This window comes from Aspergillus candidus, assembly GCF_002847045.1.
Source record: "Aspergillus candidus strain CBS 102.13 unplaced genomic scaffold BDW47scaffold_16, whole genome shotgun sequence".
Taxonomy (NCBI): Eukaryota; Fungi; Ascomycota; class Eurotiomycetes; order Eurotiales; family Aspergillaceae; genus Aspergillus; species Aspergillus candidus.
This window is the reverse complement of record NW_020194021.1, coordinates 73,562-86,502: the sequence shown is the minus strand read 5'-3', so window position 1 is coordinate 86,502 and position 12,941 is coordinate 73,562. Positions and strand designations below refer to the sequence as shown.

General features: G+C 49.0%; 4 protein-coding genes across 4 annotated transcripts; 2 read left to right on the top strand and 2 right to left on the bottom strand.

The window, feature by feature from the left end:
- The first annotated feature begins 106 nt into the window (after positions 1-106).
- On the top strand, positions 107-1,953 carry BDW47DRAFT_18039 (putative acyl-CoA thioester hydrolase). Its single transcript, XM_024818390.1, has 5 exons — positions 107-581; positions 645-709; positions 764-1,060; positions 1,110-1,291; positions 1,392-1,953. The coding sequence occupies exons 1-5, from the start codon at positions 312-314 to the stop codon at positions 1,940-1,942; spliced, it is 1,365 nt and encodes a 454-aa protein (XP_024672947.1). The 5' UTR covers positions 107-311; the 3' UTR covers positions 1,943-1,953.
- Positions 1,954-2,340: 387 nt separating this feature from the next.
- Positions 2,341-3,502, top strand: BDW47DRAFT_103961 (AAA-ATPase Vps4-associated 1 family protein). The gene is made up of 4 exons (XM_024812207.1): positions 2,341-2,539; positions 2,641-2,934; positions 3,018-3,082; positions 3,151-3,502. The coding sequence occupies exons 1-4, from the start codon at positions 2,429-2,431 to the stop codon at positions 3,263-3,265; spliced, it is 585 nt and encodes a 194-aa protein (XP_024672946.1). The 5' UTR covers positions 2,341-2,428; the 3' UTR covers positions 3,266-3,502.
- Positions 3,503-4,559: 1,057 nt separating this feature from the next.
- znfA (putative C2H2 finger domain protein) lies at positions 4,560-7,093 on the bottom strand. The gene is made up of 3 exons (XM_024818389.1): positions 6,365-7,093; positions 5,229-6,308; positions 4,560-5,173 (listed from the first exon to the last, which is right to left on the bottom strand). Exons 1-3 carry the CDS (start codon positions 6,847-6,849, stop codon positions 4,675-4,677), a joined length of 2,064 nt encoding a protein of 687 aa, XP_024672945.1. The 5' UTR covers positions 6,850-7,093; the 3' UTR covers positions 4,560-4,674.
- Positions 7,094-8,980: 1,887 nt separating this feature from the next.
- Positions 8,981-9,693, bottom strand: BDW47DRAFT_103958 (uncharacterized protein). The gene is made up of 2 exons (XM_024812206.1): positions 9,313-9,693; positions 8,981-9,241 (listed from the first exon to the last, which is right to left on the bottom strand). The coding sequence occupies exon 1, from the start codon at positions 9,665-9,667 to the stop codon at positions 9,497-9,499; it is 171 nt and encodes a 56-aa protein (XP_024672944.1). The 5' UTR covers positions 9,668-9,693; the 3' UTR covers positions 8,981-9,241; positions 9,313-9,496.
- Between the last annotated feature and the right edge of the window lie 3,248 nt (positions 9,694-12,941).

Here is a 12,941-nt window from a genome sequence, read left to right as displayed (position 1 = left end):
CCACTGACAGTCTCGCACCTCACTCTTGTAGTACGGAGTTGAATAATATCAACCGAAACCCGGAAAAGCAGCCGGAGCGGATAAAAAAAGGCCTCGGAACGAATCAGTGACCGGGCCGGCTGAACCTAACTTACCTCAAACTACCAATCAGTTATCGTCCTAACAGACCGAGTAACCGATCTACCGGTACTTCTTCTCTCATTTCAACCAATCCTCTATATTCATGATTGTGTCTCAGCTGCAGGGAATCACATCGATATACTCTATCTTACAGCCAGTTCTAGTGAGAGACATAGGGACAGCTAAGCACAATGCTCGCCCTCCACACGCGACGGTCCATCCTCGCTCGCTCCACCCGTCTGGCTACCAGCAAAACGGCCCTGCCCGCCACGCGAAAAACTTTCCACTCCAGTCCGGCGCACGCAGAGCGACCGACATGGATGCCGATGCGGGTGAAGACGCCGTGGGTGGAGGCGCTGACGAAGAGTCGCGACGATGCGCGCGCCCCGAAGAAGGCTCAACCGGCGGGCGCGAGAGACAGTCTGCCGCCAAAGAGGATGTCGGATAGTTATTATAAGGCTGTAGGTTTTTTTTTCCCCTTCTAATGAGATACTGGGGGGTAGACTGATTGATTTGTTGGGTAGGTTCTGCCGCTGGCGCAGGATAAATGGCTGCTTGATTCTTATTTGAATGCGACGGGGCATATTAGGTATGCCCTTATTGAGGGTGTGTTTATGGAATGAGATGTTAATTCTATGTGCAGGCTCGGCTCTTTGTTAATGGATCTGGATGCCTTTTCGGGTGTCATCGCCTACAGACACACGGGCGACTCGGTAACGACCGTCACCGCCGCCGTGGATCGCATCACCATCGAGCATCCGCTGATGGAGATCTGCGATCTGGAACTCAGCGGTCAAGTCACGTATTCGACTGGCCGGTCTAGCATGGAGATTTCTCTCCAGGTTGCTAAGGCCCCGCCGGAGGGGCAGGAGGCTAAGCCTGAGGATGTTCTTATCACCTGCGCGTTCACGATGGTGTCGCTTGATCCGGTTACCAAGAAGTATGTACCGGTGACTCGTTATGCTTGGGGTTCGTTCTAACGGTTATAGGCCCGTCCCTGTCGCGCCTTTACTGGTCGAAACTCCTGAAGAGCGCCTCCTCTTCAAGAAAGGCGAAGAGAACTACCAGGCCAAGAAGGCTCTCCGCACGAAGAGTCTCCTAGAAAAGGCCCCCGACGCGGAAGAGAGTAACCTCATCCACTCAATGTGGACCAAAGAGATGTCCTACCTAAGTACGCTCCCCAACCTCAACCCCCCCCCCCCCCCCCCCCCCCCCCCCCCCCCCCCCCCCCCCCCCCCCCCCCCCACACCAACTCCCCCCTAACGAGATAGACCCCGAATCCCCCTACAAAGCCCCCTCCAACCTAGTCTTCATGAACGACACAGTTCTCAAATCCGCCATGATAATGCAACCCCAAGACCGCAACCGCCACAACTTCATGATCTTCGGCGGCTTCCTGCTAAAGCAGACCTTCGAGCTGGCCTTCTGCTGCGCGGCCTCCTTCTCACACACCCGCCCCAACTTCGTCGCCCTCGACCCCAGCACGTTCGAGAACCCCGTGCCCGTCGGGAGCGTGCTGTACCTCCGCGCGACGGTGGCGTTCACGGAGCCGTTGGAGGAGGAGGGTCCGCTAAGCAAGTATACGAAGGTGCAGGTGCGCGTTGATTCGAAGGTCCGTGATGTGGAGCACGGCACGAAGAAGTCGACGGGTATGTTTAACTATACGTTCTTGGTGGAGAAGGATGTGCAGGTTACGCCGAAGAGTTATGGGGAGTTCATGCTGTGGACTGATGCGCGGAGACGCTCGTTGAATGCTGCTAGTGTGACGGGGTCGAAGGAGTTGAGTACGTTGCGGGGGATTAAGGATAGTGTTACTGAGTAGGCGGGTTGTCGAGTTGGTGATATGTATGTATGTATGTATATGGTGAAACTGGATATAGAAAAAACATTCATCTGTTCGATTAGTCTAGGTTATTGATCCGCGGCTGCCCAGACGCAGAATATATATATCAAACAATGTCCATAGTGTAAAAAGCGAGAACACTCGATAATCCATCATCAATATTGAATACCAATACATAAGATACAATGAATCAATAGACAAAAGAAAAAAAAAAAAAAAAAAACAGTTATTCAAGAACGAAAGTAAACCCCCACAAAAACAACAGCACCAAAATAATCATCACATGACATCACTCACCAGCCAAGCTCTCTCGCTTCCCCACACAAGATATCGATACCTACGATACTAGATAAGCCCACGCGCCACCCCTCCAATCTCACATCTCCAACTTCGGCCCTATTTCTCAAGACACTTTTTTTTCTCTTTTTGCCAAGTGAATGTAGCAACAGAAAGAGGAGGTAGAAAATGTCCCTCCCAAACATCTACCACCTCCGTCGCGTAGCAGACACAGCCGCCAAAGCGTGCTCCATCTGCTACAAGCCGTCTAGTTGTGTTTTGATCACGCCTGATAATAAGGTATGTCCCCGCTCCTCCACTCTTCCTTTACTATCATACTTTGTCGCTTTTATGTATAGTTCTATATAAGTGTAGAAATAGGCAGACTGATAGGGGCTAAGGACTACTTCTACGTATGCGCCACCCACCTCAAAGACCGACACTTTTGCACGCCTATTGTCGATACGGAGGATGCGGCTGCGAAGAAGAAGAAAGAGGAGGAGGAGGCGCTGGAGAGGGAGATTGAGGTGATTAAGAGGGAGTATGAGGAGAAGCAGCGGCGGAAGAAGAAGAGTAAAGATGCGGAGGGGAAGGAGGATAAAGATGGGGATAAGAAGGGGAAAGAGAAGGAGAAGGATAGAGGGAAGGGGGATGACGGTGATGAGAAGAAGAGTGAGAAGGAGAGGGATGATAAGGTTTGTTTTGTTCTTTTCTTTGTCTTACTTTTGCTTTCTTTCTTTATGTCTTTGGTCCTGACGGTTGTTGATCATTATTACAGATTGATTCCCTTAAGAAATCAGCTTCATCGGATGATACCTCGCCTCGGATATTTGCTTTACACAAGTATGTTCCTCTCTCTCTCTCTCTCTCTCTCTCTAAATCTATAAATCTAAAATACTAATAATAATCAGAACCTTCTACCAAATGCGCCTGGACAGACTCCGCAACGCGGAAACAGCCCGACGCAATCTGCAACGCATGCGAGATCCGTCTTTTTTCCCATCTGTTCCGTCGGGGGGCGTTTAATTACTCTATAGGGGGATAATAGAATAAGTCGTCTACTACTTGGTCATTTGTCTATCCTTTTATTCGGGTTGAGTGGGTGGCGAGGTTGTGGAAATGTGTCAGCGTGGCTCACCATATGTTTATTTATAGAGAAGATAGTTGAACACATGTGTATAGGATAGTAGGGCTTGGTTTAGCTTTCACTTAGTAATTGTTATGTTGTATATACATGATATGGACATACATGTAGTGCATTGATATTGTATGAGGTGCGACACGTTAGTACTAACCAACTGATTACGTAGTATATAATGCTGTGTCTGTCATCTTGTTGATCCTTTTTTTAGTTGTTGTATAGGTTATCTGGTTGTTTTTGCGATAGCCGTGTTAGTGACAGTATTAGATTAGACTTAACTATGGAAAGTAGATGGTATTAGACTATACACAGCATTAGGGCTTATGCACGTAGTGTGTTGAAGTTGTCATAGCCCTCTATATAATTAATACAACGTATACTTACACCCAAACCATCCAGGGTAGTCATCTAGCCTTAACCTATATATACACCCACTCATATATGTATTTACACGGTCCAATTGATAATCAATCATGATATCCAAATATTGAATAAAAGAAATAGAAGAAAAAAAGACACTAGCATACAGGAGCTACCTAGCTACCTAGCAGTCAATATCAAATAAAACTAAATAGACAGCCATCCAACCAGCCAACCAAGTAACCAACAACCAACAACCAACAACCAGCAAAGATCCTCCCAACCAAATAACCACATTGTCCAAGACTCCGATTTTATCCCGCCACTGAAAGAAAGAAAAAGCAGGAAATGATAGGTGAGAAGAGTAGATACACTAGAAGAAGATATGACAAGAAGGGAGGACGGAGATAGGACGAGATAGGACGGGAGATAGGAGATGAGAAGAAGATGAGGGAGCTGAGGAGCGAGCGTGTCGTGTCATGTCATATCATGTCAACACTGACCGCTCGGCCTCCCCGGTGTTTCTGTTTCGTATATACACCCTTGGTTCTGTACGTGGTATGTATCCATCCAACCAGGATAGACAGCCAACCTCATTCGAGGTATACGTATATGGTGAGAAGAGAAAGGAGATAAGACAGGCGGCGTTGTCAACGCTACTACCAGCCTGTGTCTCCGGACAGCCCGAAGACCCCGCATCCTGATGGGAGAGGAGAGTAGATGTGGGATTGTGTCCGAGTGGAGTGTTTCCAAGCGGAGTGTCCCGGTGAAGTGTTTCCCAGCGGGATGACCGACCAAGGAGAGAAGCGATATCGGGGACTCTACAGTCCCAGAATCCTAGAATGGCTTTCTACCAGCCATTCTCTTCATGCATTGGCGGGAGTTCGCGTCCGGTGGTGCAAAGCAACCTCGAAGGAGGAAATACCATCCATCGTCAGCAGCCACCGAGGACTTCGCTGATCTGATTGGACGTCAAGGTGCCACTGGATCCGGTGCTGCTGTTCTTAGGTTCCGGGGGCGCTTCTTTCATGCACGCATTTTCCAGGATATTGGTCCACTTGCCACTCGTTCCGGCATGGCTATGCTTGAGATGCTGGCGGAAGTGGTCCGCGCGGAAAAACTTCTTCGCGTTATTACACTCGCCGAACTTGTGCACCGCTGTGAGATGCTCGAATCGACCATCCCAGTCGGGCTGAGGGAAGTTGGGGAACTCCTCGCCACAGTATCCACAGGTGTCGTGAGACGGGCCAGAGCTGGTCTGATTCGTCGGGGAGGAGGACGGGTGGAAGGCTGCTTGGTAGTCCGGGAGGGCCGCGCAGGACCACGAATGGCGTCTCAGATGCAGGGAATTCTGGTGTCGCTCCGCTTCGTTCTTGTTTTTGAAACGGTTGTTGCAATACAGACACGAGTACTGTTTCTCCATTTCATGTGCCCTATGTCAAGTAAGCCACCGACCAATCAGATGCATCAACTTGGGCAAATGCCTACCGTAAATCCTCGATATTCTCAAACTTCTTGGGTTTTTTGGGACAGCAATCACATATATACAATCCAATCTTGGGTCCGACGGGTTTGGGAACGGCGGTATTCGACTGCAGCGGCAGCTTTTGCGCGCTATGCGGCTCAAGAGCGGTGGCAGGTCCTGGGATGGTTCTCGCGACCGGCTGACCCACAAGGCTGCCAGGAGAGCTTGGATGAAGATCAACATCGGATGCGGGGGACAACCCCCCCGGGGAAGGGCGTTCATATGGTGACACGCTCGTCATGCTACTTCCGCCCACCGAGAGGGTCGCGGATGAGTAAGACCCCGATGTCCGTAGACTTACGGAGGACGCCGCGGACAGGCTTCCGTGACTCGGTGCGTACCCACCGTTGACCGTCAACGTATTGGTGAACGGGTGCCCCGTGGTCCTCCGCTGGGATAAATCACCATTGCTCGTGGTGACATGGAGCGGGTGTCGCTCGTCTCCCAAGGGTTCACGTGGTGGGGAGGACGCCCGCCGTTTCGTGCCGGATTTCGACGGATCCAGGTAGGGAGGGGTCGCTTCTCGAACGTGGACCATCCGTGGTGGCAGCAGTTCGTCGGTCGACAGATCCCCTTCGATATCCGAAAACACTCCTTGATCGTAGCTTCCTCGGTTTGATCGGCTGGGCAGGCTGAGGGTCTCCTCGTACTGCCCACCCTTACGGCGGCTAGCATCCCGGAGATAGGCGGCGTGGTCGTAGTCGACGGCGGATGACGGAGCACTGCTCTCCACACTCGGGCTTCGACAACCGACGTAATCCCTCCATCCCAAGGGGGTCCCAAACGAAGCCCCGCCCGCCTGAGAGCCCCCGGGCCACTTCGCATCGGGAGACAATCCTTCCGAGCTTCCGGGGGAGGGAAAGTTGGCGAAGGTGCGCGCGGACGGTACGGGGAGGGTCGATAGTGGGGGTTTGATTTCGTTGCTCACGCTGATGGATCCTCGCGGGGACAGCGGTTTGCCGATTTTGGACAGAAGATGCTGGTCGTATGCATCGGACGAGTCTTTCACGCTCTTCCGAGAAAAGTTTCGCTCGCCCGTCAGACTATGGATGGGGAGGTCAGCCAAGCCTAGACTGTCAGTCGCGGGTGCAATACGTACATCGGGCTGGTGTGGACGCCAACGGCGCTTCGAAAACCGTCGTCGACTGGCGGCGGGGGCGGCTCCACTTTGATGAACGTCTCTGGACTCCTTGAGACCGGCAGACCGCTGTGTCGACCGTCGAGATCGTCGAGGGCCATGGGGTCCGTCCGCGGCACGGACTCCGGGCGACGATGACCGCCAAACAGACTGGAACCCGGGTTGATGGGGGCCAATTTAGTGGATCCCACCGAGCCCCTGGAGTTCGCGTGCAGCCAGCCGGCGTCGTAGCCATTTTCGAGGCCGCAGATGCGCGAGGGTGGCGGCAGCGGTGGCGGCGCCGAATGGGACACGGGGTTCGCGGGAATTGGCATGGGACCCGGGGGCGCGAAAGACCGCCCAGACATGGAGTAAGGGAATCGTTCCACTAAAGCGGGGTGACTATAGCCACCGTTCAAATCGTGGACGTTGATCAACGGAGGCGTGGTTCGTGGCAAGTCCATCATCGTAGGACGGAAATTGACCGGGGGTTGCAATCCTGCGGAAGCAAAGGTGATTGGAATAGCACAATAGGAAGCCTCGAGCTGATCATGAGAAGCTGATAGTGAAAATCACACGAAAGCCGTCAGCCCTGGTGCGTCATCGAAAGAGCCGTAACCAGACGGATGGCATCTGCGTCGAGCGACTTGAGAGAAGAACCGGCTTCTAGATCGCGAACTGCAGATTCCAACAAAGCCAATAAAGAGCGAATCAAGAGAAGTCACTTTGCAATGAAAGGGAGACACTCTAGATGGGAAAGTCAGCTTGAAATGTGTTTACGATTGGTAAGTTCGTAGTAAAGAATAAGGCTGAAGGCTGACGGCTGACAGGTTAAACGTAAGGCTGTTTCCTTATTTTTCCTTTCAATTTTTCCCTAATTCAAAACGGAAAATAAAATCAAGAAAAAAATAGTGAATCCTTACCTTGGCTGAATTTTTGCAAATTGATTCAAAAGATGAAAGCGCACAAGCTTGCGAACCCGACCTGTGTTTCCATCAATTCGCCGGACGGCGGCAACTTAACGGAGACCGGCGCAAGAACCACAAAACATGCTGGAGGGATTTCAAGGTTTTTTTTTTTGGGAAGGAGAAGTGTATTTAAAAGGGACCGGAGAGAGAGAGAGAGAGATTGCAGGCAGATTGGCAGACAGAAAGGCAGTGAGGCAAGTAGTACAAGGGAAGAGGCAGGCTGGGTTGGGTACGCAGCGTCCTCGAAAGGAGGAAAAGAGATGTTAGACAGGATTTGGCTGTGGTGCGCTTATCGAGTCACCAGTGGATTTTCTAGAAACAGTCGCCTTGTCCGACGTCAGGAACAAATGGGTTGGTCCAGGGTGGGGAGGGGAGGAGTAGATGAAAATAAAGAGATGAGAAAAGAGTCCGAGGAGAGAGGGAAAACACGTGCGATCCAGTTGTCTGGACAGGGAATGTTGACAGGGAAGGGGATATGTGAGTGGGGGGGAGGAGGTCAAGAGGGGGGAAGAAGGGAAGTCAGAGAGAGATAGAGGGGGGAGAGAGAGAGAGAGGGAGGGAGGGAGGGAGAAATGAGGCAGATGAATCGGTGGATTTCAACAATGGGAGAATTGAGGCAAAGCAGAGTAAAAGTAAGAAAAAGAGAGAGAGAGAGAGAGAAAGTAAAGAGATACAAATGTAAAGTATGGATGTATGGATGTATCCGTATGTAATCTATGTAATCTAAGATGTAATCTGGTATATCTCCTGTTCCGTATCATACCTTCCTATAAGGCGTGGAAGAACGTGATCAGTATTATTGGTCTCTGGCAGCAGGGCTGGAAGAGGATGTGAAGATGGGATAATCCCTTTCTATGTTCAAGTCTAATGAGAAGAGTACTCCGAGGAGAAGAATAGGAAAGAGACTTAAAATTAAATGAATGAAAATGAGAAAAAAAAAAATAATAATAAAATGACAAACATGTGCAATCAACACCGTATACCGACAATCTTACCCCATCCGAAAACTATAGCTGAAGAAAATAAAAAATAAAGATCAAAATTAAATAAATGAAAAAACATCCGTACAGTATCAGATTGGTATCTGCCACAGGCCAAGGAAAGGTGGCGTCCTTGTCATCCAGCCGATTTCAAATATCAATATTCAAGAGAATGGCAGGAGATGGACAGGGGGAGGAATTAGAAAAGAAAATATGAAAATATGATATTGACTCATCTAAGCCTTGTAAGCTGTAAATTGTAACGCTTGTCAAAAAGGATGCCCCTGTCTACGGATTCATCCCTTGACGCCTTCCAAGGCGATTGCAAACCACAGATGGTCCACATCTGATGCTCAACCACGCGGGGAGGTGAAGAACTGTAAGGAATAACCCAATATTATTATCTATCTATATCACCAGTATATATTACATGTATGTACAATGATCTAGATATGTACGGAGTATATGTGGATAGTACATCGAAAATGCCAAGTCAACCACCAGAGCTGATCAGAGTTAGAAACTAGCAGGGCAGCCGACTCCACAAACTTTAATACTTTATCATTCCTTTTTCGTCCGGTCCTTTCGACTGTCACAGTCAGAGTCATCGGGTCTTTCATCCACCGACTAAAACAGACCAGTCATCATCTTATGGGGCGAACCAACTCAGGGAGATAGCTGAAGGAAGGAAAAAAGAGGAGAAGGAGGAGGGAGGGGACAGGAAACAGGATTGGTAGCCGAGCCGACGACAGGGAACCAGGGGGGGGGGAAGGCAACTGGGGGACGGCAGGAAGGGGAGTGAGGCAGTGCTGGATGACGACTCCTGTCTTATGATACTCTGATTCGACGGTTTCAACCTCGCATTGGGTTGGGGTATTTGAGGGGATATCATTGCATTCTCCTACCAGAGGGTCAGTTCTTACTATTCCATCATCCGAGAAAAATCCTCAACACTCATGATAACAATAACAACACATCGAAGAAAAGGGGAAGAAACAATCAGGTCCAGGGAACACGAATTCCAGAAAAACGGTCATCCAAGGATTGAAGCAATGCTCATCCAGGGTACAAGCAGAGGGACGAATGGATGTCTCTCCCTCTGCCCATCAAGGCCTAGTGGGCTCCACCGTGTTCCGTTAGATACATGCACTGCCACAATGCTGCTGTCATGACCAAATCACTGAGAAGTATGGATACGAAGTAATAAGCCTACAAATGACATTCATGATCATAAAGAATAAATCATAAAAAAAGGAGTTCCCCTCCCCTTTTCCGTCTCCATTCTCAACCCTAACCTGGGTGATGCGGTACGAGTGGTCCACTCGTATGCCCATCATTCTTGCCCAGGAAAGGTGGCGTGCAAGTGAAACGTAGGATGAGATACGAGGGAACAGAAAAGAAGAGAAGAGGAGAGAAAAGAGGAGGTAAGACCTTACAAGGCGAGGGAGCACCGGTAATGCGATATACGATCTTCTCCATTCCCACCGCATCATCGGAATGAGACCTGCTGTATTTTACCTGGTTGCCATCGTTGAGTTGCCACGTGCTACGTATCAAGTCTCAAAATAAAATAAAAACTGAAATACGAGTTCTGGAGTGGTTGCCATCGCCACGAACATTACAGAGCACACTCGACGGGAATTGGCCGGGTATTGACGCGGAACTAATGATGAGAGATGAGGTTGTCTCGGGCCGGCCTATAACGACTGGATATCCAACATGCAGCACTTTTGCCTCCCATCAAGAACACGCAGGCAATTCCACCACTGGCGCAAGTGGCAATCCAATGGATCAGATATTAGGCTTAGTGGCCGAGTGGGGTTTTGGATCTATTATTATGCTTTACGTTGCCCCTGTCAGGCAGCGGCGTTGTCTCTGGGCCATTTGCCATCACTCTCCTGGTTACTAGGACGGGAGGTAGGACTGATCTCTGCCGCAGATTGGTAGATGGGATGATCGACTAGATGACGAAAGCACATGCGTCTTCCGGACGAAAGAAGAAGGATAATAAGACCCAGATGCCCGACGTAAGGGGAGGTACGGGATATATGGAGATGGAGTACTCTGTGGATGAGGTAGATCAACGAGAAACCACAAAGATTGAACAAAGAAAATAAGAACACAAACGAATTGACAACAGAACGAATGCTCTTGCTAGTTACCACCACAATTAATCCGAAGACATAGGTGGTATCTCCCTGAAACGCGGCCTAAAGCGCCATCAGCCGTCAGCCTTCAGCCTTAGGAGGCTGCAGGCTAGTCGTGCACAGACAGCCCGATACTAGGCAGTCCTTAGTGGCACCGTCGTAGTTAGCATCATCAAAGTTAGTACGATGGGCGTTTACAGAGGACCGCCCCGCTAACACGCATCTCATCCTTCGATGGTGGTCACGATACGAGACTTGGATGGGACAAGGATTGGTCTTTCTTCCCAATCGGTAGATATGGATCGATTGGATCAGAGTCCTGCAGGAGTCCAAGCGTTTAACTGAGGATCTGCGTTGACTCGTATAATAAAGTACATAACTTGCATCATACAGTTGGTTCGAGTTTATCAGCGCTATTATTATCTTTTTTTCTGTGGCTGTCTCGACTCTCGAGCAATCAGTCTCGGAAGAAATCTAACTACTGTCAATACTCCGTACCAAACAGGGAATATGATTTGTTAGTCTCATCTAAACCAGTTTTGGAATATGAAACAGCGTTCCCGTCCAAACAAACAAGCACAAAAAGAGCTTTCTAGAATGATACTACCGTCCATTCAACCAAATAAACCCGTGTAAACCCACCGAGCAAGAAATGAAACTCAAATGAAATAATAAAAAAACCAACCAAACTAGGACTCAGTCATAAATCAAAACCTGGATCGAGGAGGACCCTGATGCCGATCATTCCGAATCCGGGAATAGATGAACCACCCGCCGTGCTAGACCGGAGTGGGTTGGAGGCACGGCAGTTGGCCTGGGATTGACTTGACTGGACTGACTGGACTGACTGGGACTGAAAGGTAATCAAGGTATGCGTGAGAAGAGCTTATTCTTCTTATCTGCTGGCTTGGCTTTTTTTTTTTTTTTTATCTACTTCCTGTACCCTAGCTTATTGGTACTGGTCTTCTTGGTACATTGCTCACATCAAGAGGGCCAGCCAAACAAGCATCATGTCAACAGCGATGACGCAGCGTCTCAGTCGAGGTCGGATATCATAGTACCTTGACGAATATTGATATCAATCGCGCAAGGGATCTTTGAATTCACCTCGTGTTAAAGCGCTAGGGCTGTCAATCCAAAGCAAATCATTAAAGATAGCATGGTAAAATCATAGAATCCCTCCAAATAATCAAGGAAAAGGTATAACTATAGAAAAGAGAAAGAAAAAAAAAAAAAACCTCCACAACCCCACGAGGCTGCTTTAAGGCAGCCCCGCCAACGCGGTGAATCGACCAATGTAAGCGCGGATATTGGTTTGAGGATCTGCGTGCGTGATGGGAGAGGGAAGATCGGGGAGGAAACTTGGCGGGGGTTAATCATTATATTCATCAGGACCGACCTGATGTTAGTAAATTACCAGTAATGGTAGGTAGGTAACAGTCAGCAGGTTATTATTCACTGCCAACCTTGATGATATGATATCCATAGTGACCACATAGGTACAGGAGGAAGGTAAGGAGGAAACAGTATTCTCCTGGATAAATAAAGTCTGGGCCTCACTAGCGCCGGCTCGGGGGCTGTGCAGACTGCTCTTACGCAACTGGGCCACGCTAGAACAAACCAACCTATACTTCGATAGGATACATGTATTCAGTACCGGTATCGTTACTTACAGATATAATACCACTGGGTAATTTGCATACGGCTCCATCCATCAGACCGCTTTCCACCCTCAATTATGGATGTTGTTGTTGACCTGGTTATATCTCATATCACAAGGCCGATCCTGATCATCCTCGTCCCAAGGTTGCTCTCTACTCTCTTAATCATATGAGATGGACCAGAAATGATGTGCGAGTGACATGACGTCATTTCCATCAGGGTGATCCTTCTGGAAGCCATTTTAAAGCGAGTAAATGGGTTGGTATCTCCCTAGGAAAGATCCTCCAAGGATTCAAAACAATTGAGCTGCCTATGCTGAGATAGCTTCAGGCAGCCTAGAATTAAGTTGACTAGTGCTATAGACTATGGACTATCAGACCATGAAATAAAAGATATCATGATCATGGAGTTCTCTGTTGTCAGGTATTGTGATTTTCTCTCTCAAGCTAGCCCAGCACTGCCTCGTTCGTGCTCCACTGTGGTGCATGTAGCCCACCTGCCCAAGTAGGTTAGGTCGGAGAACACTACAGTCGGTCATACATAGTAACCTAGATGCTGTCTGTTGAGTAAGGAATTTCCTTTACTGTTTGGATACTAAAAGAAGGAGGTGAACTATCGCTCTTCAAGTGGGTTGAATCCCCCAGGATCCATCAACGGTGATCAGGCTTCCCCGGAGAACCTGAGTCCTAGCTTCTTACATCATGTGCTATTCAATCATATACAGAACTTTGCGGTGCATTTGAGCATATACTACCTGTATACCAGATATGTCTATATACCGTCCGGAGGAAATTCCATTCTT